The 27,256-nt window shown below is 38.5% G+C and overlaps 2 protein-coding genes across 2 annotated transcripts in view; both read right to left on the bottom strand.

Annotated features, from left to right (window-relative positions):
• The window catches only part of map1ab (microtubule-associated protein 1Ab), a 76,871-nt gene extending 69,447 nt beyond the window's left edge, over positions 1–7,424 (bottom strand). Inside the window, exon 1 of the mRNA XM_084364618.1 lies at positions 7,157–7,424. Coding sequence (XP_084220744.1) covers positions 7,157–7,421 — 265 coding nt within the window. The 5' untranslated portion in view covers positions 7,422–7,424. The remainder of the gene's footprint in view (positions 1–7,156) is intronic.
• A 5,782-nt stretch (positions 7,425–13,206) lies between these two features.
• On the bottom strand, positions 13,207–26,481 carry scamp2 (secretory carrier membrane protein 2). The gene is made up of 9 exons (XM_084365202.1): positions 26,318–26,481; positions 22,001–22,072; positions 21,600–21,686; positions 20,017–20,128; positions 19,327–19,455; positions 18,568–18,727; positions 17,730–17,831; positions 15,640–15,757; positions 13,207–15,288 (listed from the first exon to the last, which is right to left on the bottom strand). Exons 1-9 carry the CDS (start codon positions 26,372–26,374, stop codon positions 15,139–15,141), a joined length of 987 nt encoding a protein of 328 aa, XP_084221328.1. The 5' UTR covers positions 26,375–26,481; the 3' UTR covers positions 13,207–15,138.
• Between the last annotated feature and the right edge of the window lie 775 nt (positions 26,482–27,256).

Below are 27,256 nucleotides of genomic sequence, written 5' to 3'. Positions count from 1 at the left end.
GAAGGTCAATGAGCAGAAAGTCCTCTACCTTTCAAAATGTACTGAAACTCATACAACATGCGTTTCTCACATCAGCAGTACTAACCTTATAAACACACAGATATCAGACTGTATCACTAGTCACTTCCATAGTTTTTGCTTTGTCATTCACTGCACTGCTGAGTCACTGCTTACATAAAAATGAACAAAAGTATTACAACTTTTTAAAAAGGTAGAAATTAACACCTTATTATTACTTTTTTAAGTGTAATAAAAAAATACAAATAACATTTTTCATCATGTCACTTATTAAGACCTTTACTTGGTACACTGTGGTATAAAAAAATAACCATTATCATCTACAGTATTAGATTAATTCTACTGAATTAGGGTTATTAACTTTTCTTTTCATGTTTCTATCAAGCTCCACATCTGTCAGCACATGATATTTTGGGAAATTGTACAGCATTATGTACATATTTATCTATTTTCAGCCATTGTGACACATAAAATGTGTGGCTGTAGAAATAGGCTGTGAACAAATACAAATATCACCTTTTACATGATGGGGCAAACATGTTAGGAACAGTTGCTGATTCACACAATCCCTTAAATCTACATGAGCTTTTGTTTGCAGTCAGGCTCATCCCCATCTGATGTCTGATACACTCTCCTTCTAGCTCTGTTTTGAGGTCTTCCAATCCCTGAGGGAAAATATTTGTCACTTTAGCTGCTAAATGCTCCAGTACGTTCACCAGCTGGTCGCTAACTTTGTCTGTCTGCTCTTAAGTTGAGGGCAATGCAGAGTAAGGAGATAATTCACTGTAAGCAACATGTCTCACGTTGTACATAGTCATTGTTGACAGACAGCTTTAAATGAAAGATCAAAGATGATGGAGAAGTACTCCGCTGAAACACCATATGACAACACATCCAAATGGTAAAAGGACATAACCCACCAAACATAAAAATAATTCATTGTGTACCTTGATAAAGAGGTTAAAGTCAACCTTTTTTCCTGGTTATAAAAAATGATAGGAGTAGGAAAGGTTTTCAACTATTGTTGACCGATATGAAACTTCGCTATCGTGATAGACTTTTCACCGTGTCGCCCAGGCCAAGTTAAAGTAAAGGCCTCCACATAAACATGAGCACTTCACATGAAAACTAATTGGAGTTCACTGGATCAGAAATTACCCAGTGACTCAGAACCGATCAGCATCTCTCTCTGTCACTCACACACACACACACACACACACGCACACACACACACACACACACACACACACTCACTCTCTGTCTCTCTCCCTCTCTCTCTGTCACACACACACACACACACACACTCTGTCTCTGTCTCTCTTTCTCACACACACACACATACACACACACACACACACACACACACACACACACTCACTCTCTGTCTCTCTCCCTCTCTCTCTGTCACACACACACACACACACACACACACTCTGTCTCTGTCTCTCTTTCTCACACACACACACACACACACACACACACACACACACACACACACACATCAGCTTTATCAGATCCTTCTGAGCCGCAGTGAATCAAACTTCAGAGAGAACTTGACAGATCACATTCAGCAGGATGGAAACCAATGCACACCCGTCTCTCATCTCATCCACTTGTGGATTCCTTCAGCCAGAGCAAGAAATCAGATTATTCTAATTTTTCAAATCCATACCCCTGTGCTACAGTCTCCTCTTACACAAGACGAAGAGACTTTGAGGACCTTGTTTTGCCCTTAACTGAGGAGAAAATGTTCCCTCACTGCAGACTGCAGTCTCTTCACAGAAATGCTGTGTCACTCGTATTAACTTTTCGTGGCAAACGTCTCTCTGCACTACCAGACGCATAAAAATTACAACCTCTGATGTTGATACCCTTCTCATCCCAAATCCTCAAGATAAAGAGTGTTACCTTACACAGAAGACAGGGGATATCATGAGAATAAAAGAGGCCTTCATGTTTATGCGTCTGAATCTGGGCGGATGACATCAGTCAACAAGCTAACAAAGTCGACATTTCAAACGTTGACATAAACCTCTGGAGATAACTGGCTGTGTATAGGTGAGAGAAGAGCCAGAGATCAGTGGATGTGTACGGCAAGTTCAATTTACTTAAATTGTTACTAAAGTGAACCGGATTAGTTTCGGTGATTGTAAACATGATAACGGTGTGTGCTGGGATAATCAATTCATCATTTCAGTCATTTTCTGAAGCAAGAAGCAAGACTGCCAAACATTTGCTCGCTCCAGCTTATCAAATGGAGGATTTGCAGCTTTTCTCTCTTTCATATCATAAATTTTATACATTTGCGTTGGACTGTTCTTCGCACAAAACATGTTCTTTATTTTCTAACATTTAAAAGACTAAACGTTTTATTAATTAATTAAAAATAGGTTTGCTACACTGTGCCAGTTAAGAAAATATAATTAAACTCTCCCTCCATGAAGAGACTGATATTACAAGTTAATGTGGAGTGAAAACCTCTCTGTATCTTTTACTTTTAGTTTTAAGTATCTGCTCAAACTCACAGAGTCTCCCAGACTTGCAAATCAATGTGCATACATAATGATGGCGCAGCATGGGACCTTCTTATCCACGGTGCTCGAGATACTCACTGATTCTTCACATAGAGAAAGGAGCTATGGACTGATGTTCATTGTGAGGTGGGACTCGATATGTACATTCGCAAAGCAACAACTAAGGTCTCATCCCTGGAGCCTTCTGAGCTGTAAAACCCAAACACACTGTTTGAAAACACTTCCGGTAGAGCAATAAAACATAAATCTCAGCTTTGTGTGGCTGGTACAAGTGGGTTTTTTTTCTAGTGTTGGGTGTGTTCATTGCTGCATCCTGTAAACAAGAGAGGAGAAACACCCACTGTGTGACTGCAGTACTCGTCACTCACAGCAAGTAGGTCTACCTACTACATGATACACCCTCTTAATGGTTAGGTTTAAGCACTAAAACTACTTGGTTAGGGTTATGGAAAGATCTCAGGGGCGTGGTCGTGGAGTGAAGAGTAGTCTGCCAGACTGCAGCTGGACTCTACTGATTCACAGCTGCAGTGAATATTTTCTGCTCTTCAGTAATGAGCCAATTACAGCAAGTTGCACCAGAAGGCAAAAACTTCCTCGGACATGTGACATAAAGGTGATATAATATGCTTTATCAGTGGGTTAGACAGTCTGAGGGGGGGTAGAATTTAAAATTCAACAACCCTGCATGCTGCAGTTGGGCTGAAATATTCTGTTATTTGATTTGCTTGTGGCAGCATGTAGATTAATTTGAACAAGAATAAGACTTTGACTAGAGTATGGCCAGTAAAATGAGCATTAAAGCAATCCACAGGACACTCTAGCCACAATATTGATAGTATCAGACACGTATTTGCTGCAGTCTTAATGGTTGCTGTAAATTGTCTGAGTTTCCCCTTTAAAAGAGCCGTTACAGTCGGTTTGATTTACGGTGACAGTCTTTTGCCAAATTATGACCATGGTATGATTGGTTGGAACATACTGAGCATATGGATGAATAAGAGAGCAGTGGGTCATGGTGCGGGATTGGTTTGAGAAGTTTCTGTTTGATACTTCTTGTCCAATGTGAAAACTTGGATTTCATTGTTTCTGTCATAATTCTAGCTGACCACAGCCAGTTTTCCGTGAAGGGCAAAACTATAAAGTTTTTACAGCCACTTTTCAAACCCACAGCAGGCATGCATCTAGTACTCAAAGGTAGGAGGACAAGAGCGATGCAAAATATTAATATCAGTATTAATATTAATATTTTGTTACTAAACGAGTCCTTCACTGTGTGTAAAATATTCAATACATTCCAACTTTGAGTTGCAGCCAAAAGGTTACAGCTACTTAATGCTGCAGAACACCTACAGCAGCCTGTATGGAGGGAAAGGTGTTACAGCACAAAGCTGAATTCAGGGCTGGAACATGGTGTCTTCATTCTGTCTGAGGTGAGAGGAGACGAGCACTGAGCTCAGTGTCAGAGCCACAGTCACACTAATTTTCTATGTTGCTGCCTCCAGGCTCCTGATCTGCTAAGCCTCAAAGGTGTTCGTCCCTTGTCTTCCCCCGACACCTTTGGAAGAAACACTGGATCACAAGCTCAGGACGTGTATGTGGTGTTTGATTTGTCCCTTTTCTCAGGAACAGTCATTTTCTTTCCCAGGATCAATAAAGTGGACTAGGGATTTGGTGCAGGGACACTACAGGTAAACACACAGTGCTGAACAAACACATGGTGCAGGAAATGGGCCTCAAATTAAGTGCAAATGAAGAAAGATGATGAATTGTGTGTATTACTCAACACATACACACAAAGATTATATGGGCAGTCCAATGTTTAGTAACATATCTTTCAAGCTGTGGTGGTTAAAGTCAAATTATGATGATTATCCCAAAATACAGAGAAGACAGCATTGAAATAAAGAACATTTTCTTGTCCAATCAGAATCAAATAATTTGCACTGTGAGGATAAATCTATTCATCTTGGCTTCTAGTTTTGTAGTGGGAATCCTTTCCTACAGGCTAGCAGTAAACCATAAGTTAAAAAATAAACATGTGAAAGACTTTGACCTGGGCTTTGTGTGGCTTACACAGCCCAAGGTTTTAAAAGATGCTGCCAATTAGTGTAGGCTACCAGTTACTAACATGAGAAACACATTAGTAAGGTTGCAACGGTATGAAATTTTAACAGTACGCTAACCATCTCATAAAATATCATGGTTAAACTGTGTCACAGTATTACATTATCTTCACTGTTATTATCAATTACAATGATCTTTAAAGCAATGAAAACAAAAGGTATTTTTGGTTGAACATTATGTTTTGACAGACATGATTCTTGATATAAACTACCTTAGAAAAGCAAACATACACAGTATGATAACTGTCTGTTTTAATACCACAGTGTAATCTTAACACCGGTAAACCGTTGCAACCCTAACCATTAAACAATCATGTTCCCTGACAGTCCTCACTAAACAAACTGTACAGCAGCTCCTATAATGTGTACACATTTACTCTGAAATACTGAGATGTTGCAAAAGGGGAAGCTAAACTGGTAGAAATACACCAGTTCTATACAGACTTAATTTGAACAGGGTTAATTTATCAGATTTTATGTTGAAACAATTAGTCAATTGGAATTTGTTTATCAAAATAAATTGTACTAAGAAAATTAATTTACAACAATTAAAGTTAATTATTCATCACGTGTCAAGCAAACATTTACTGATTACGGACCCGTACATGTGAGGAGTTGCTGGGAATTTTGGGTTTTGAGCTGGTTGGACTAGAACTGAAATTACTGGCTGATTTTATCAATTAGTCGATAACAGGACATTATTCTTCAACTATTTCTATAACCAATTTAAAGGGTGTCAGTGGCAAAAACAAGCACTTTAAGGCTTCGAGCTTTGATATTTGGAGTTGCCCCAAAGAATTACATCACAGCCATTGTGTCATCGTGTCATGCTGCCATCTGAGGCGATCTACTGGACCCATTCCAAACTTCTTGTTGAATATGAATCATTTACACACCAAAATATGTAAATGTAGGGCCCCTGTTGAAAAATGTGAAACTTCCCTTTAAGTAATTTTTCAAGTAACAATGCCACACATTCGCCTGTTCCGGCCTCTGAAATATTAATATTTACAGCATTTTTTATCTTTAGGTTTTAAGTGTTGGTCAACAAAACAAGCAAAACTGAAGATGTCACTTTGGCCTTTGGGAAACTGTGATTTATCCTTTTTTTTTTTTTTTTACATTTCTTGTGTACATTTTCACAGTTTTTTAACAATTTTAATGATTTTATTATTTGAAAGAATAACAGGCAGAATAATAATTAAAAAAAAAGTCATTAGCTATAGTCTAAGGATGACAAAATGATTAAGTAAAAACATTATTGCTATATTAATCAATGATGAAAAGAATTATTAGTTTAGGCACTGGGCAGATTTTAAGGAAATCAAATCAAAACTGTCAAAACAAAACAAATGAAAAGCCTCTAACCTCTTGTCCTGACAACACTGCAGTGACGATGACTTGTTGCAGGCCTACACAAGGACCCTGCAGCTAACATGTAATGAGAGTCAACGGCAGGTCATTCGCAGTGAGTCACACCTCAAACGCCGACCTGGGCGAATGAATCGATGCTGTAATGATCAGTGGGGGTGTGATACTGAGCTCGCCACAGAGCAGCAGAGCTGTCAACCTCCTTACAGCGGCGAGAGGAGGTCAGGGGGATGGATGGGGTTGCTATGGAGCCGTACATCTAAAAGTGCAGTTGATCATCTGGACCGAGAACGGCTTCGAGTGGCAACGGCAGAGCAGAGAATTGCTGACTGGCAAACTCCAGAGTCCACACATCATTCACAACTGCACAACAATTCCTTTCAAATCTCAAACTTGAGCAGCTCACACTGACAGAATGACTGTAGCCTGCTGCAATTCCTCAAGAGGAGAGATTCAGCTGAGGAATGATGCCTCAGTTGGACAAGATAAGAGTCCAGAAACAGACAGCTATGTGTATTCCTTTAGGAAATCTGTGAAGTTGTTGCGCTTGTGTTGCTGAGCACAGTGTTGTTGTTTGTTTACTGGTTTGAAGCTAAATGACACCACACCCAGAATACACCCTTGTAGAGACACAAACACTGGCACAAAAAAAATACATGACAGCTCAAACTGCATTTTAGATGGCTGCAGCAACACAGGAACGGTGGAAATTAATGTTGTACTTCACCTATCCAGGCACAATGATTGGTCAGATATGTTAATTATGAATTCAAACATTGATCACTAGATATTTGTATTAGGCTGACACTTGAGAGGGAGGCTGCTTTAATAAAGTGAAAAGACCTCTGCTGCATTTATAACTTGAGTCTGCAGTTTTACAGTCACAGAGTTCACAGTGGGTAAGGGAAATGCGGGGTGTCCCATGGTGCAATGCTGCAGCAACTGCCTCTACCTCTACCTATGGATACTATTGCATCCATTGCGTCAAAACATTTCCCTCTTGTTGATGTCCCCTGTTCAAACCTTCTCCATCACTTTCTAGACACTGAAACACAGCTGACAAACAGATAACAACCACAGACTGACAGCGGCGGTTCGTCCGTCACTCACCCCGCTCTATCTGCGCTTTGGCGGCGTCCAGCTGGTGCTCCGTGCCGATCTCCCCGATCACTATCAGCATGTAGTAGCTGCCCCGGTTGAATGGCACCCCTCGCCGCCGTCTCGCTCCTCCTCTACGGTACCGTAACCGCTCCTCGGACCCCGGCGGCGTAGCGATGTAGCCCTCGTCTTCCTCCACCACCGGGAGCGCACCTCGCACCGGGATCTCCATGGCAACAACCCCCGGAGCCGACGCCGAGGCTGACTCCATCGCCATGACAACTACCGGTGTGAGCGAGGAAGAGTCTGATGAGGTGAGGGAGGGGGGAGGACGGTGGGTGAGGAGGATGCTGAGGGGTGAGGGAGGGGAGGGGAGGGGAGGGGAGGGAGGTGAAGACAGGGGGAAAAGTGGTAAACAGCCAGGAGTGTTAAAATAAAGGTTTATTTCCGGTGGGGATTTCAAAATAAGAGCGTTTTCTTGAATGTTTGCCTTCCCAAACTGTCAAATTGTGATTATTGACCTGCGTATTCACAATAAACATTAAGTCGGCTAGCTCAGTCAAACTAAAATCTGCATTATTCTGATATTTTGTGCCAAACTTTTTCTTTTAACAAGTAAGAAGGAATACAAAGATAAAGTTCTGATGCTAATAACAATCTAGCTAACATTAGCTCAGCAGGATGCTAGCCTAGCACATTTATCCTACTCAGTCACAAGGCTATTTAGCGTTAAACTTAAACGTCCTTGAAGTTATTTTATCACGTAGAAGTTTGATGACATGACAGGTAACTTTTACTTAAGCATGAGGCTAAATCTTGTACTGTGGGTTAGATTGTGCTTACTGGATTGAGTTTGAGCCAAGCAACATTAAAGCTACAAACAACCTATCTTTGGTAACAGCCACTAATTAGCAGGGAAAACCTGTTTTACACAGGTGTTGATTCACCTGTATGGTCATGGTTGCAGGAGGATGTTTGAGGTACTGCTGAACTGTATTGCATTATATTGACAGGTGTTTCTATTGTTTTGTCCACCCCATTTACACTACTCAAAATTAGTTGAGTAGTTATTGGGATATGTGCATGGATCTGCAATAAAAGTCAAATGACATGCGTTGCATTATATTTGGGGACCAAAAATACAAAATAATAATAAATAAATAAAAATTCAGATGTCGCAGAATAAACAATTGCTAAAATATCTTGAAACACTAAACTAACACTAAATATCTCCAACTCATTTTGAGTAGTGTATATCAGAGGGTAGGCTCAATACTAGAAACATCTTTGAATAAGACACTACAAAAATTATCATAACGTTGAATTAACACATCTCTAAAAGAGTTTCAACAAACCTTCACCTTTTTGTAGGACTGTATTAGAGAGAGTGTTTTGAAAGTATCCAAAAGTCATACTTACAAAAGTAAAGATATCTTGTTAAAATAGTACTCTGGTAAACGTGAACGTCACCTATATGAGCGGTACTCAAAAGTCTTAAAGTATCTGATATTAAATGTACTGAAGTATCAAAAGTACAAGTTCAAAATTTTGCATATTTATTCATGTATGTATATAGCCTACTGTGCAGGGTATTTATAGATGGACCCATTATCAAATCAGCATTTTCAGCATTTTTCTGATTATCTGTGTCGGTGTTTTTTTTGTTTTTTTTGTTTTTTTTGTTTTTTTTTATCCAGATGCAGATTTTACATTTTTTTTTATTAATAATGCACTTTGGCTCTGATGCAGCATGTAATATGCAAAGTAACTAGTAACTAAAGTTATACATAAATGTAGAGGAGTAAAACTATTTGCCTCCAAAATGTAGTGGAGTAGAAGTATAAAGTAGCAAAAAATGCAGATACTTGAGTCTAGTACAAGTACCCTAAAATTGTGCTTAAATACAGTCTTTGAGTGAATGTACTTAGTTACATTACACGTCTGGTATTAGACTTAGACTTATTAGTTTTAGCTAGGTGCACCTAATAAATTGGCATGGGAGTTTATGTTTCAGTGCAGTTACATGGGAAAATATTTTCTTCCTGTTTTTTTGGACCAGCAAAAGGAATTGCAATACACTGACATATACTTTCTGTCACAAATAAAGTAGCCACGGCTTTACATTACAGTTACATGTACAGTACATGTTCCATACAATAGAAAAAATGCTAAAAGAGCCAGTGGTTAATAGTGAGCGAGCAGCTCTCACCTCCATTATTTTAGTTTTGTACATTTATTCCTGGATATATATTCTTACACAGCTGTCTATGCTCTATCTGGCCAATTAAAGTAGTTACATTAAATTAGTGAAAACAAAAACAGAGCCTGAAGCTTCAGCATTTCACTGTGTCAGAGCTAATGTGTTGAACCTGACAAAACCTGAGAGAGACAGCTTGAGCATAACAATAAACTGTGATGCAGGAACAATTTAGACATTTTATGGAAAGGATTGTACAGATAGTTTGGCAGGATTTATAAGTAAAACAGGATTAGACCACTCTAAACGTCAATCAGGCCCTGCTGCTCCCACTCAGTCTGCGTTTAGGATTCAGATGATGTATGAATGTAGTCAGCTTGGTGCAGTGAATGTGGAGGATTTATTAGAATAATCTGTAGAATATTAAAGGACAATTTCTCCAGAGCTCAAACTTGTTTTATGCCCACACACACACACACACACACACACACACGCACACACGCACACACATACAAAGATAAAGGCAGAGAATGAATGCATACCAGCCTTAAAATAGCCTCTTTCTTCTCAGAGAAATGTTCCTCTTTCAGCTTTTCTCCTAGTTAACCTTGAGCATGGCACATTTCAGTGTGTAGCAGAGGGCGTCTCAGCATAAACTGTCAGCACCACACTGAGTGGATAATAAGGAGGTCCACACCAACTTCTGTCGGGCCTCACAAATCAGTCTGAACCTCCCTTTAACTATAATTATCATTGATTTAACACGTGGCAGGAGATGGCTGCAAATATCTGACCCAGTTATACAGTTTACATCGATGCTGATGGAAAATTTTCAGAAATACTAATAGAAAAAACAGACCAACAGACCCAATTAAGGGTTCGCCATATATTCATGTCTTGAATAGTTCCTGAATTCAATTTTAATTGGTTAAAGTCTGTCCGACTTGATCAATTGGGTGTAGTAACTACCTGCTCCAGTCAGCTGTGTTTGTAGGAGACAGTGTGTAACATCCCACAGTAGCAGTGTGAAGATACCTCATACGGGTTTTTTGCTGCAGGTCTCTCTGACAGTGAGTCAGCACTTCACTCTATAGACGACTCACACCACAGTCATGCTTCCCTCTAGTGGTAATAAACCAGACTCCCACCTTACTTCAAGTTAGTGGATGATGTAAGCTACAATACAGCTTTAGATTATGGCTGAGAAAAGACCTGACAGAATACACGGTTTGTGAGATTTCTTTCTATTGGAAATGTTAAAAAACAGACAAAGCAAATGTTTAATCACACACTGAAGATTCTTCCCAATATTTCACTTTTGATTTACATTTAATTCCTATTTTTCAGTCCAGAGTCAGACAAATCACACTGATTGAGTCAGTTTGGATTAGATTTACATTACATTTTGATTCCAATGACCACGTAGTCAACATTACTTATCAACATTCTCTATGGTGACTACAAATTTGCCTCTATTTCGCCATCTGCAGGTCAACTGATGTTCAATGACAATTAGATGACTGATTACTCTATATATTCTACAACCATCAAAACCTTATGTGCTATATAGATATTTAAAAAATCCAAAATATGAAAATGTCAAGTGTTAATAGAGACGTGTACTGAAGAATAAAACAAGAAAATATGAGAATAACATTGGCTTTCCAATTAATACCTCAAAACTGTTTATACAATAGCAAGCTAAAAAAAAAGAAGAAGAAAACAAGCGGATCAGAGTAAATTATATGTTTTGAATTAATTACAAGTTGTGTGAGAATTTATACTGACTTTGAATGATTTGACTGCCTTTTGTAGAAACTTACTAAAAGGGTAACTATCAGTTGTGTTTACAGGTCTGGGAATACTACTGCATTATGTGACAAAAGTAGTATAAACCTACATTACTCACAATGCAACTTAGCCACAAAGTGACATCACTGGATAGGAGGCAATTTGTCAGATTACATGCAGCTTCCTCTGGAGCCACAAAAGGCTTTATACTACTTTTTTCACATATGCAGTAGCGCTCCCGAGACCTGTAAACACACTTTAATGTGTAAAATTGGTGGCGTTCCCCTTTAGTGATGGTCTTCAGGTTATCTAGTACAAGGGTCTGGAAACAAACCTTTACCTGTTGATCCCATGAGGAAGCTCGGAAAATGTCTTTAGTTAATTTGACTGAACTGACCCTTTAAAATTCACGTCGTTATTGTAAAACTTTGGCTTCATTAACAGTGTCATCTTTCAGAGACTATAAAGCAACTGTATTAAACATGAGGATGGGAAGGTTTTTGTATGTGGAGCATCCCGTCCCAGTGGGAGCAAAGAACACTGCAGAATTAAATGGTATTTGAAGTTGACTGATTATATTTATTCCATAGAAATGAATGAATTTTGTTGAAAGAGAGTTCAGTTTTGTAAAACATATCATTAAAAGCACTTGTCCAAACTCACACCGTGGCTGGTTTGTTAGATAAACCCAGGTGTTAGTAATTAGCTCATTAGTTAATTAGTATGCACCGGATGAGCCACTGGGATGTGACCTTTCCCTGTCTCTCATTTGTTCCACTATCTCAGCAAAGCATGGCTTTTTTTTCTGCAGCATTCACTTGTATAACAGACATCAATAAAGGGAAACCTTCACTGAAAAATAAAAACTAATAATTTGCGTGTCATAGTGAAAATCTTTCAACAGTCAGTCTCTGGAGTCAGAATGCAGAGAAGTGTCAAAACGTCAGTGGACCAGTTGCTGATGGTTGAGTTTGATGTGAAGCTGCTGCAGTTATTCCGAGCTCCAGACAGAGTGACAGAGAGAGCCTGGAGAAAGAAACGCATACAGACAGACAGAGTGACAGACAGACAGATAGTAGGAGCAGCAGTTTGGGTTTCTTCGCAGATTCCCCACAGACTGTCTGGGTCAGAGCAGTCACAAAGGTCTTCCTCTCCTTTTTGCTTTGTGTCCGATCTCCTCTGTCCTTCTTAAAATAGACTGGAGGAGGAAACTGACAGAAAAATGTCAGACTGTCAAAGATGAGAAAACAGCCTGAAGCTGTTGATGAGAATGTTGTCTGCAGTATGTTTAACTATTTTCAAAACTGAATTTAAATATGATGGCTAAGTAAGAAGCACAACATGAGCGATTTAGTGCCTTTTCAGAAATGATCTCTGTCCTAACCTTAAACCCTTTACAACAATAGCTTGGCTTTGACCCAGTGGCTTTTTGTTTAGATATCAAGAGCAAATACCATCCACTGGTGACTCTACAATAAACAACAAAAGATGGAAAACAGTTTGTCACAAGTTTGGTTTCTAGAATCTGTTCCAAGTAAACCATCTTCCCTTCACTAAAGTAAATTAGAATAATTAAAATAATAAAATAAATAAATACAGTTTTGTATTTCTTTCTTCTGCTTTCTCAATCTGTTAATCATTGTACGCCTCATAGTTTTGGCCCCAGCCCACAGGTTGGGAGTCATACAGTAGCTTTACGTTGTGCATGTTGACATCATGGCCTGACAACGACCCAACAGCTCCCCCTTGTGGAGAATCTGCAGCCTGCATTTTTAGGCCAGTTTCATGAGGGGATTTAACAGTAAAAAAAAAAAAAAAAGTGTCTTTAATTAAGAGAGTTATCTCTTAATTCATATGCAGACTGAATGTTTATAAGAACTGAATAATAATGAACAACTGATAAAACATGGGCTCATCCACCTGATAAGACAAAGTTAAATTAAAGCATCAGAACCCTTCAAAACTCTCCTACACACCCAGATTTCCCATTTACAGTATGTTCAATATTTTACTACAGATATTTGTAAAACTTTTATAGAATTATCAATAAAGAAAATACACTGACAGCTTCAAGTGAAAGCAAAGCATTTTATTAGATGCTATATTCAACATTGAAATACAAAAGGCACTGAATTCTGTTCTCCCCAAACAAAGCATACAGAGATGTGTGAATGAATACAAATCTTGTATTATATAATGGGTGTGAGATCAAATCTTAAATTAGACCGCTATCTGTTGCAAAAGCATCACAGAAATTATCTCGAGGTTGGAATTGTTTCATAAGGATTGCTAAGATACAGTATGTTACATCCAAGCTGATGTTTTCAAACAGTACATCAAATAAACACACATACTATGCATGTTTTTCCATATAAGAATTGACATAGAAAATATACATCAGTACACAAATAATTTAGATCTTGGTGGTGCACGGAAGACTTTTGAGAATTCTTTCAAGAATTGAAACCGTCGCTAAGAAGTGGAGAAAATGCCTGCTGCATACTGGTGATGTTGAGACACTGGTTCTCTTTGAAAGGAAGCGAAGTGTTAAGTTAACACTGCTCTAATGAGATACACATCAGGGAAATCTGGTGTTCATGTCAGACACTGAGAACTTTTCTGATAGTTCCTCAAGATTCACACATACATTTCTACAATGTTATTCTTCATTAAAAAATAAGCTGTTCCTCGTCCTGCATTTACTGTTAGTCTTGAAATGAATAGAATAGGCTCAGCCCATTAACGCAACTGTAAGGATTGGTGTCGATCTGCTAGTAAATATGTTTATTTTAATAAAAAAATATTCATTTTTTTAGTCAGTATTGCTTTGGTTTCCTTAGAAACAACTCTTGAGTAAAAGCAGTGATCAGAGATGTAGTTGAAGCTGCGTCTGTATTCTAAACTAAAGTAGAAATTAAACTTTCTTGAAATTTATGGAAGAAAAACACTTTTCATTTTTTCCTCTGGATGTGATCCTTATGCAGAAACCATCATGTAATACCAAATACCAAAATATACAATATTTCCACCAACACTACAGTGGTTTTCAAGAAAAATCTTGGCAACATTTTGGTTCCAGACAAAAGTCAAAGGCACACGTTTTAAAAACTGCCATAGTATTAATTTCTAAAATTGATCTGGAGTACTTTTCCTTCTTAAATAACTGATCCCAGATTTAAGTGACTAGTTACAGTAATATCCAAAAATCTAAGGCTAGACAGATTATAATTACATGATTTAATACATTTTCTTTTCTTTCTTATTTGCACACAAAAGAGATGGTTTGCCAAAAAAAGGTTCAACAACAAAGACGAAATGCTTTTGAGACAGAAAAAAATGCCAATCAATGACAACCAGAAACACTTCATCATGTTTATATTACAGGATCAGGGTCCACCGTCAGTGGAGGAACAAAAGCGTACTTCACCCACATGAATACATGTGATCAGCATGCCAGTACACACACACACACACTCACACGCGCTCACACACACGCACACACACACGCACACACACAGTCAAATATTACACTGAAGAGCATTGCCAAAAAAGTGCACACAAAATATACAAAGCCAGGACACACTGAAGCAGCAATCAGTCAACTTCATTCATGCTTTCCACCCCCGAATGCATTTGATGTGTGAATTTCCCCTCGACTGCTTTTTACACCCAAACAGAGATGAAGTCACTCTGCAGGAGACATGCTGAATGAGTGACGCAAAGTTAATATGGGGAATTACATGTGCATTGGTAGTGGGGTTGAAAGGAGGAGAGGCTAATAATGTAGCCTCACCTAGCTCAAGGTCTATACGTTACCAGGTTAGATTATAATTTCCACCTGCTGCTTCCAGAGTCACCATACTTCCTACTACTTAAGTGCCAACCAACAACTACTCAATGAACTTCAACTCCCTGCTTCATTCCACTTTGTTTTAATTAATAATCTAGACCTGATAATATGTAGACCTTGACCTGTTAACAGAGCTTCGCTGAGCTCGGTCTACCATTAGTTGTTTCCCTGGAAGGTTCCCTGGGCAGCGGAGGTTGCTGCAGTAGCAGCAGCTGTTTGGAAGGTTTTACTAGTGAAGACTCCCTGCGAGAATTCCTGCTGGGCCTTCTGGAAACTGGCCCCGGTCCGGCGGTACATGCTGTGGACCTGAAGAGAAAAGGATTGTGAGCAAATGGTGAGAATCCAACCCTCATCTCTGCGCTCACATTTTTAGCCGTGCTGGCAGACTCTATGGATGGATGTGTGAGGTCGGCCCAGTCGACAGGATCAAATGTTTGCAGCTTATGCAAACCACTGATACGTTCACATATGTACGGGTCATAGGCTACAGACCACACTGACATTTCTACAAATTTGTGATTTCACTTGACCTTTACGGGGGCACAATTCCAAATTATGTTTGGAATTAATTAATTAATTAATTCCCACTCAAGTAAAAGCAAAGCAGAAAGCTGCTAACCCACAAATTTAATTAGAAAATATTAAGAAAAGTCTCACCATCTTGAGCAGGATGACAGACAGCACGGCACAGATGGTGAACAGGATGGACACTATGATCATGATGGCTCCCACTGCCTTGTTTGAGCTGATGATCGTGAAGGCAGTGATCCAACCACTGCAGTAAAAAAAACAGTTAACAGTTAAATAACAGTTTCAGTTGATTTTAATACAACAAACAGTGCAGAAACGTTTGTACATAAACACAGTCTGGTACATACAGAAACATATTCTAGAGGAGAGTTGGGTCACATAGGGAGAGAAGAAGAAGGAGTTGAAGAAGGAGCATGAAAAGCAGAGAAGAGGCAGATCGAAGGTTGCTAATCATAACTGATTAGATTTGTGACTCATTTCACTCAATAATGAACATAACACAAGTGGCATTAACATGAATAGATGCTCTAAAAGATCAAATAAAACGTTTTAAAGTGTCCGTACATTAATATCCCATTAGTGCTTTTGTTGTTTTCAGAATACGTTGTCAGCATTGTGCTGCTTTGCATCTCATCTGTAAAGAGCTCAAAAACAATAATGGGTCCCCTTGATGGTGTCTGTTTTAGAAATTATGCAAAGTGCCACGATGAAAAGAGTAGCATCATTATAAAAAGGAAAAGGGGGAAATAAAGAGCCACTTGGACAAGGGTCTTTTTGACAAGTACCATTTTGGAAATCAAAGGGCTTTTTCCGACTTAAGCTTCAGTTTATTAAAGTGCACAGTGGCCAAAGAGTCTCTGCACACATTAAACATCAGGCACACTACTATCAGCCCTCACATGCAGGGAGAATTAAAAAAAAACAAGGAAAAAAGCTAATTTATCAACATGATTTAGCAACAATGACAGATTTGAGGTAACAAGTGAGAAATCAGTTGAATGTTTACACAGCCAGTGAAACTAAGATGGTTTAGATCAGACAGAAAATTCTAATTTTAACAGAGCTTGTCTCCTGAATCTGAATAGGGAGTTTATTCCAAAGAAGAGGAGCTTGATGAGCAAAGGCTCTACCTCCATGAGATTACTTGGTAAATCTCAGAAAAGTTAAATAACCAGCATCAAGCAAACTTAAAGGACATGCCTTGAAGCCTTTTAAGTCGTCGGAGGATTTTGAAATCAGCCCTTACTGATCAGGACAGACATCAGGACAGGTGTTATATAACCAACCCTCTTTGATCTTGCAGGGACTCTGACAGGTGTGCTTAATGAAGGATGTTGTAAAAGCATGTGGGCCGTATCTCGGCTATGTTAGGTAAAAGAAAGCAGGAACATCTTGTGACATACTCGAGTGGGATCAAGAGCTGTTCCCAAATACTTCACTGAGAATTATACAGCCATGAAGAATTATGGAAAATCCATGAAAACTGATATTTTTAATGTGGAAACGGACCGTTATTTAGGTATTAATCTGCCCATATGTTTTGTCATTAAAGATCTCTGTAATGTTAATACTCACACACAAACCAGCTGCCTTGTACTAGAGATTGTTGGTCATATTGTTACCATAAGAATGTTTAAATACAAAATCTATAAACAAGTATACTTAGCCCATTAGTTTAACACTTAATGTGTAATTTCAAAACCAAAATACAAGTTTTTGAGGACAAAGCAAGAGGAGAGCAGAGACAGTAAGCAGCAGAAACTTACACAGTTACCAGCAGACAGAGAGGCAGCAGGCTAGAGGCTGAAGGATGAAAAGTCTCTGTGAGAAGAGATGGAAGAAGGCAGAAATTGAGAAAAATAGGAAAGAGAGGAGAGCAGCCGATAGAGCAGCTGATTGGTTGTACTTCTATGAAAGGCAATGAACCTTTAAATCAATCACCAATAAATCTAGTTAATATGAGCTGTCAGTAATTTGGAGTTAAAGGTCCGTGAGGTCATTGTCGTAAAAAAAATACAAATGTAACAATTGTAAAAACAACACTCTTAATTGCAATCTATTTGTTTATGAATAAGTGTATAAAAACCGTTGGCCAAATCTAAAAATTAAATTAAATGGATTTGGAATTAAACCTATTGAAACTTCGGACCTCACAAAGTCCAAAGCATTTAACCGTTATGTTTATAAACCTCCCCGGATGTCAGCGAGTGACTCACCTGTTCCCCCAGTTGGGGATGCCAACAGACTGGATGATGAAGATCACAACTTGGAAGAAAAACACAAAGAAGAAGAAGAAGAAGCTGAAGGAGCTGTCAGACCTGTGAAACAAGAAACAGAAAAACATGCATGTCACTCAAAATGTTACACTTTGCGCAAAATATTTTCAAAAGGATTTCAAAATAAAAGTGAGTACTTTATCATCTAACGCATTACCATGTAGAAAGCATGTGTTCAGTATGTGTGACCAAGTTTTATAACAACCAGTAATGCATGCAAGTCCATTATTCTCTATACTGGGACGAGTGTATTACTGTGCTCATGCCATGACTAAATATTAGATAGCTGTATTTTAATTAGAAACATTTTTTGGTAGTTAGTTTGACCCACTGTTGGGTTGAGTTCCACTTGTCCGTTAACTCGTTATATGGTAAAAAGAATATATTTTGTTGCTATAGTTACTTATAAACCAAAGAGATAACCATTTCCATGGCAAAGTTAAGGCAAACATGGCCACATACCTATGTAGCTAAGGAAATTATATTTAAGACACTGATGAGTTTTTCTTCAAGTTGTATCTTCTTTGTCTTTGTGTGGTGATAAAACAAAACGGCAGAGATCTCTTAATATAAATGTCCTCAGATAATTTTGTTTGTGTTGTTCATAGCTAATGATGAGTGGTTAGCCCTGAAACATAATGTGTATAATTATTACATTTTCTATCTACTAGCAGTGAATTAAAGGCAAGTTGAGTATGATTATACTTATTATTAATATGAATGGCTATATTAATCAACTGGGGTGTTACAAAGGTCCTCAGTGTCATTGGAGACTCACTTGAAGGCCTTGTAGACGGGCCGGTACCAGCAGAGGAAGGAGCAGGGGGCGAAGAGGATGAGCCAGAGGATGGAGAGGCCAAAATCCATACCATAGCTAGAAGCAGTGGTGAAGGCAGCCAAACACGCCAGCAGGTTGAGGAACAGAGCCACACAGCTGACTGAGGAAACAGCAGAGAGAGACAAGAATCAATTATAATGATACTAATAATTATATCAGCATCATCTTCATTTATATAGCAAACAGGAACTCTTCCACTAAAGCTGCTTTAAATACTGGTGATAGTTATTGTGCACATAAGAAACATGATGCATTGTAAGCAGAATTAGTGAATGAGGTCTATATATATAGATCTAAGAAGTCAAATGGTAAATCAAATAAAGGAACCAAAGAAAAAATATATTCTTAAATGCCAACATACTCCACATCATCAGCAGACACCAGTGTGAGCTGCATGCAGAGAGCTTATGTTGCCACAAGGTGGCATATTTACAGCAGCACTGATACTGCTGCATATAACTTCAAGATCACTATTCATCTGAACACCAGTACTGGTTATTAAGACACAATATATGTTGGTGTTTTGTTAATAAAATATATCAGGGGACTTAAATACATAAAGGTTTTAAAATGTTGTTTGGTGAGACATCTCAGGTTTTGTGCCTGTTTACTGTATACAAAGGTAAAATGCTGATACATAAAAATGTTCACAATTCTTGAAATGTCATCTTCCATTTCAGCCTGGTTTAATGTACTTACACATCCAGAGGTAGTATATCATCTTGCAGACTCTCTGGTACTCTGGGGGGATTTCCTCTGAGAAGTCCTGGTAGAAACATGGTCTGATGGGGAAGCTCTTGGGCAGTGGAGGCCAGTTGTTCTCTTTACCTGTCACAACAAGAGACAACATCTACCCTGTTAGACAAAAAGGGCATGTCTCCAAAACGCAGTTTTCACAACTGCAGGAAATAAAAGACTAAAATCTATAACAAAACACAGTAGATATACATGTATGGATATGGAAGAAAGAAAAGCAAATCTTTCTGTTTTAGATGCTGTAATCTGTCAATGTTTGGTATTTTTACTTGATTAGAAACTTTTACTAAGAGTGACCACAATTTTGTATAATGTGGTGATCAATGATATGTGTGTTTAATTGACTAATTGATTCAGCACATTAACAGGGCAAACACACATTAGGGCCTTAGTTTTTCACTGCAGATCAACATTAGCTGTTACATCAATGTGTTTTGTGCTTTTTAACTCTTGGGCATGAACCCCTGTAGAACTGATACTGTGGATTTTTTAAAGCCTGGGTGCATAGATGTTTTTTATATTCCTCTCTCTGGTACATAATGCACACATTGCATATCGTTTCCCTGTCTCAGTAAGTTGTGCTGCCTCTGATAGTACTGCAGAGAGAAGAGGAGAGGTTTTGTCTTTAATGACCTGTCGGGCCTCTGCTCTGTAGCTCCTGCTCTCTGCGGTCCAGCTCGGCAGCTTTTCTCTCCAGCTCCTCCTGCTGCCTCAGCAGATTGGCCTGAGCTGCAGCAGCAGTTGCCTGAAGGAGGAGAGTCAGAAACACTTTACTCGACAAACATATTGAACGTACAGAAATTCATCTTGGAGACATTTGTGCAGAAAAACACAGGCTCTTAGGAGTTTCACATCACATAGAAATGGTGCAGATACAACAGGATCTTACACACACTGCAAGGCAAGAACGCAGGATTTTTCAGCCCAAGTTAAATTTTACATATTCTACATATTGTATAACATCTGAGGTTGGGGCTGACCACTGAACTGTTAACAGAGGCTAAGTGTAGTGGTCAAAGCCACTCAGAGCATTGAAAATGTTTTCCGAGTGTTTATGAAAGGCATACATGTATTTTTAAAACAAGTAAGGTCCAAAATACATATTTATGATCATCATAGTAGGCTTGGCAGAAAAAGGAAGATCAAGGGTGATCTGTAGTGAGACCCATGAATATTCATAAGGTTACCAGTAGATCTAGAGGCTCATTATAATATTGTGTAAACTGAGTCGATGTTTGTGTAGCCAACAAACATCCTCAGGTAACACTTGCTATCTGAGGACAAGAAACAGAACAGATGGTTCGCTCTTTAGCCACATCCAACTATTATGGATGTTACATCTACATGTGTAAAATCAGCAAACTGACTAAATGATGCTGTATATCAGATAATGCTGGGCTCTCTATTCTAATGTCTGTGTAAACAATTTATAAGTAAACATGACAACATTAATAATGCAGTTGTGCACTGAACCACAGCAATACCATACATTGTCTCTCAAGGGTTTTAAAGACAGGAAGTGGTTTGTCCATTAGGCCTTTCAGGGGTTAACGTTTGACCTTAAATGATCCATTATTAGTGTATTTGAGTGTATCTGAACAATAACAGAGGTGCATTAAAATATCTAAAGAGGAGAAGTCCCTCACCGTATGGTTTCCCTCATGGGAAGACGAGTTTTCAAGTCAAGAAGGTTGCGGTTTGTTGTAAAGGTTGTTAAGTACAATTTAGTGTTGTGTAAAACTGCTGGGCAAACTACCTTGTCTACTTAATATACGTCACCAACACAGACATGGCCGTCACCTCGGCACATAACAAGTAATAAAAGGTGAAAATCTCAAACAAGTCTGGTCATATTGACAGCTGCAGTTACGTGAAGGGAGAGTCAAGTCAGTTTTGTGAGCTAGCTAATATTCTTCTCTACAACGTTTGGTTATGCGTTTCAGTGAGCATTAAACAAGACGTTACCTACGGGACTGTTTGTTCAACAGTTCGATCAAAAAACTATTTTTCTCTTGCCATTAACTACTGTACATATTTTTTCTGAGATAAGGTCCCATGGTGGTCCATAGGAACAAGAGGGACTTAACCTCTTTATATGACGCACATATACAGTACAGGGAGTGTACCCAAGGAAGTGCTGTCCCTTAATCTACTTTGACACCATAAATAAGTGGAGGGTTAAGCACACAGAGAGAGCTCCAGTATGGCTGACTCACCTGTGGACTGGGCTCTGTAGACGGCTGTAACACAGCAGGCTGGTAGGGACCTGTGGAGGCTGGAGTGGTTTGAGCAGCTAGGCCGCCCTGAGAAGTTATAAAAAGAAAAACAAATTACTTGATTTGGGGGTAAATTACAAGGATGAGACAAAAAGACAAAGGCAAACAAGAAAGTGTGGGAGAGTAAGTGGAAGAAGAAGAAAAGGATGGAAAACAAGACAAAAACAACAAGGCAAGAAAGATAATTTAAGAGAAGACAAGTATAGACCAGACGGAGGGGATTAATACAGATTAAAGTGAGATGAGAACAGAGGAACAGAAAAGCCAAACTAAAGATGAACACGAAGAAGGAAGATAAAACAACATGATGATGATAACCACACAGGTTTCAGATGTCTTACTGTGTCAGGGAAAGGGTTGTACTGGTCAACTGGTTCTACGCCGGAGCTGGTCACCTGTGTGACTGAAGGGTCCTGGAACAGAACAAAACACCACAAATACATTAAAGAAACCAGGTAATTTGACTTATCAAAATAAATACTAAATCTAGTTTTAACTGCTTGACTTCAATTATACTCTGTTGATGTCTTGGAAAAATTTCTTCTATGTCTCTTTGTCTGAGCAAGGTCAGAGCAGCTGGAATAAATACAGCTGTGTCTTGTTTAAAGAAATTGATAAAAAAAAACAAAAAAAACAAGAAGCTTAGGTGAACTGCAAAGTTGGGGTCACTGTGAATAAATTATATATAATAAATATATTTACTTCTGTTCATTTTATCTTCAGAAGAACTCTTACTTCTAAGGTAACCTTAAAGTCAGCCAGACTATTAAACCTGGTATTCTTTAACCAAGTCATAAATAGTACAATAACATTAAGCAATTGTTGCGATAACCTCGACAGGTCCTGATGAATCATTACCTGGAAAAACATATTTCTTAAGAGGAGTCAGGCACGCACCATTGGTAAACATTAATTGACTCTAGTGGCTTCGTCTGCATGATCCAAGATTTCACAATTAGATTCTAAATGATAGGAGAGGCCAGTCTGCCACATCAAGCAGATTTCTATAAGGATGTCATCTTGAGCTGTAGGAAATTTTGATGATCGTTTATCACTATTTTTCTGACATTTTATTGACTAAACAATGAATCAATTTGTTGAGAAAATAATTGACAAATTAATCAAAAATACTACCCTGCCTTTTATTTAACAAAGGATCAGTACAATTATTTGATCTCTAGCTCTTCAGCCATGCAAAAATCACATGTATCTTATATTTTGTCATCTTGACCCAATAACCCCTGATGCTGAGTACCAGGCAGTACGAGGTCCTCTGGGAATTTTTGAAATTCCCTGATAATCACAGTCTGGAATAGAAATAAACACCCCATGATATTAAAGACATTTCAAGACTGTTTAAGTACTAGTTGAAGGACAAAGCAACAACTAACACATCTTATAATTATTTGCAAATATGCAGTGGGGCATTTTTAATGGCTGTGTTTAAGGATGTATCATTTTATTTGATGATGTTCAAGTAACTACTGTACCTATGTTAGAGCTCTTATGATAAAAGATGAATTATTTTAGTTTAAAAACATTAAAATATTTGCTCTTTACAGCTCCTCAAGTGTTTTGATTTCCATAATATATGATAGAAACTTGGGCTTGGGCTATGGGAAATTATGCTGCAGCTTCTCCTTTAATGGTGTGAGGAAAGAACAAGAACCTCACATGAGAACCCAATACGTCATTCACTGACCAACCTCACTCACTCTTACTTATCTCCTCATGACACACCTGTAAACATTCCCAGCAGGAAACAGATCGACGTTTGAGCAGTTTCAATTCTAACCCCCCCCCCGTTGCAATAACTAGTTTAACAGTTCAAAAACACAACTAATAACATCCTTTTACACTAATTGTTAACTGCCAACATGAGATGGGTGATATTTTCTTAGATATCATCTAACCCGTGTATGTTTTAAATAAAAATGATGTGTTAAGAGGGAGCTCTTAAAAGACAAAAACCTTTCAGTCAATTGAGATATTCAAAACAGCCTATGATGCAAAAACTGTTTACCTCATACCACATTAACAGCATGCAAAATATCTGCTGAGTCACAACTGTGAGACTTCTTTGGTCTTTTAATGACACAGCATAGACAGAAATTAACAAAGCCAAAAAAACAACTTGATGACAGGAGCCACTAAGCCTGTCTGAAAAGCTAAGCTGGGACAAGCTAAAACAAAACAACACCATGCTAAAAAAACAGCACAGGGGTGTGGAGATGCACACAAAAGCACCTCTCCTATCTATATTTATAAAGTTCTTTGCTGGTCAGGTGTGAACGTTTTACTAATTCTAACAGTGTGAAAATAAAGTTGGGATAAATCAGCGTGATATTCTGACCTTAAATCTCTGTACCAGGAAACACGACCTCCTGAGATAAATTTCAATTGCCTGGGTGTGACTGTTCTGGGTGTACCCATTTCATAACTGCAAGTGGATATCGCTCCTGAAAAGACTTGAATCACACTTCATACTGGATATCACAGCCTTACAGTGCTAACATTTTTATTTGTACTTATCACAAGTGCATGGTCATACTGATGGGAAAAGCAAGGTCACAAATGTTGCACAGTTTTGAATTATTTCTGAATATTGCCCTTCTAAATATCCTTGAAAAGTTGGCAATATTAGCCATTTAATGTCACAGCAGACTGCCGTCATGTGTGATATATCTGCTTGGTATTGAACTTCTTTCAAATGGCATAGACAACATACTGCAGCTGCCTCTAGGTTATTTATTCAGCCACTTCCACACCCAGCAGACAAACAGTGGTCCCCACTGACGTCATGGCAATTGTGCACCTGACAAAATAAAGTGTGACACTGCAGCACTACTGTAAAGGTGATTGCATTATGTAATGTCACTGAATTCACGAAAACTGCAAACTGTGCGTGTCTGCAACAAACTCTATTCCCATACTTTTTACTTAACAAATGAGGCAATCCTGAGTTTTAAAATGGTTATAACAGCGACTGTGTTCCACCGAAACAGGAAATATTATGGCACAGAGACCTAAAGTGGTGCAATAATTTTCAGATTAGATCTTATCTGGTGCAGTGTTCAAAGGCATTGCAATCTGAGTGTCTGAGTTGCTCAGTGGGACAAGTCACATATAACAAACTCTCCAGAGTGACAAAAGCATTTACAAAGAATTCTGCACATAATCCCCTTACCATATTTCTGAGGAAAGCCCCCTTCTAACACTCATACCAAAGCACATTCATAGGAACACAGAGGAAGTTGTGCCTGCTAAACAGTTTCTTTTCTTGCACATTTTCAACTGCAGCTGCGTAATGTGTTCATAGTTTTACAGCTACAATAACAAAATGCACATAACATTATATTTCCTGTCTTAGAAAAAGACAAAAAAAAAAAGATTAAACCTACATGGGAAGGTCTGTAAACTACAATAATAATGAGAACAATAATTAAAAGATAGCTGATATAAAATACTAAAATATTATTGAAAGAATTTACCAGGCAAGGAAGGTCTGAAAAAATACTTTGCAAGTGTTATCAAAGCTGGAGAAATGTAGGATCCAGAATTTTAGAGTTTGAGTTATATTAGAAAATAAAGGTCATAATTTCACACCATTTCCTGCTTCAGGTACACCATTCTTTCACAAATCCCTAGACTTTATGCCCATTTAATGAGTCATGTTGACTTAACGTAAGCTTAAGTAAATTGCATGAAACTTGAATTGTCATATCTGTAATTGCATCCTTGTTCTGAAATACACTACTCAAAACTAGCTAGGGGTATTGGGATATGGGTGTATATATGTATGTGCATGGATTGCAATAAAAGTAAATGAAATGTGTGGCATTATTTTTGGGGACCAAATGTATGGGGATAATATGACATCCAAAGGATCATTTGGTTTCCAGTACATTTCAAAATAGTAAATCTGTAAATCCACTTTGACGTCATTCTACATTTTCCATCTACATAAAGAAACACTTCATCTGAAGATCAGCCACTTTAACATGAAAGCAACAAGTGTCAGATGGCCTTCTTCTGAACATTGAACAATACTAACTGAACACAGCAGGCCAGCTGTGTTCAAAGTAAAGCTTTCCGGATACAATACATTGTGAGGACAGACACACAATGACATTGCAGAGCTTTGTATGGACGGAATAGACTTCTAGGCTACATCCTGTAGGTTAGAAATTATTTTCAAAGAACTAACCAGCAGCACCCATGGAGGTACAGGAGTTAGCATGAAATTAAGTGTCTTTGGGTGATGTAGGTGAAAGAAAAGGACTGAAGAAATATATCAAATCATATTCAACATATAAGAACATCCACCTAATGATACAAATTACTTCCAAATACAAGAGTAGCAGTTAAATGTGGCTAAAAAGGTTTGACACACATTCCTAGTTGGCTACAGTTTAACTTCCTGCAAATAACCTCGCAGGATGCCCCGCCTTCTATGCAAACATAGCCCGCTGATTGGTTGAGGGACTGCCAATCAAGCTTTCTCTACCAATGACAGATCAAGAGAGCAGCAGTAGATCCCGCCCCGACATCCACCCAACAAGTTTCCTGGCGTGCTGGCTACCTTTACACGAATGATATGTCAGCACCCAGGCTCGACTGTGCCTTACTAGCTATTAAATCTGAAACCACACACTTACATTGAAAGGGTTGTCGCCGGCAGGCTCCGCGAACGGGTTGCTATCAAATTCTGACATTTTAAAAAAGCTGCTTGCTGGTTTGTCCTCTCTGAAACGGGGAATAAACAAGAAACTCTTCTCTGTCGTTTGTGTTGCCTCTCCTATCACTTCCTCGAATGAAGTTTACAGCGCATGCGCACTGGACCAGCTGGACGGTGACGTGTATGTCAGTTGACAGAGCGTACAAGAAGCTGAGCGCGCCACCTGTGGATATCAGATCAAAAATGCAACGTTAATGGAAAGATTTACTGTGAATTGATCTTTTAAAGAAGCACATGATGTATGACTGTGTGGCTCCACAATGTGCCTGCTCAGCGAACGTACATGTTCCGCATAAAGGCCCATTCCGCACATTTTACACATATAAATCATTCTGACTCATCATAAGGAGGGCTAATCAGCCTCAGTCTGAAAAAGCAAACCCTGATGGTATAATCTGGCCTAATCTAAGTTAAAATTGAGATTCAAAATATTTGATATAAACCTGTTATAAACTGGTGCATGACGTTTGACAGATGAAGGCATATGACAGTTGGGGAAGGTCTATTGAAAGCTGCCATTGAATTGCAATAGCAATCATAGGATTAAAATTAGCCTAAGGAAATCTCGACCTCTGCTTCATTACATTTGACCATTCTTTTAAAAATCTGTCAACTGTAAGTCTCTACACTACATAGAAATATCAGGAGCAACCCTTTAAGGCAGGGAGCTGTTAATATGAGTGACCACAGACATAATGTTATAGCATTTTTATCATCTGGTATCGCTCCTAAGAAAATTTCTGTGATATCCCCACTGAGCTACATAGTTTTGCTGTTTTTTCCCCTTATCGTTATTGAACACAGACAATACAGAAACAACACAGAAAACAAGACGGGCATTAACAGATTTTTTATGGTG

This window comes from Pagrus pagrus (assembly GCF_965226575.1).
Source record: "Pagrus pagrus genome assembly, chromosome: 10".
Taxonomy (NCBI): domain Eukaryota; kingdom Metazoa; phylum Chordata; class Actinopteri; order Spariformes; family Sparidae; genus Pagrus; species Pagrus pagrus.
Note: the sequence above shows the minus strand (reverse complement) of the source record. Positions and strands in the feature narration are given on the sequence as shown.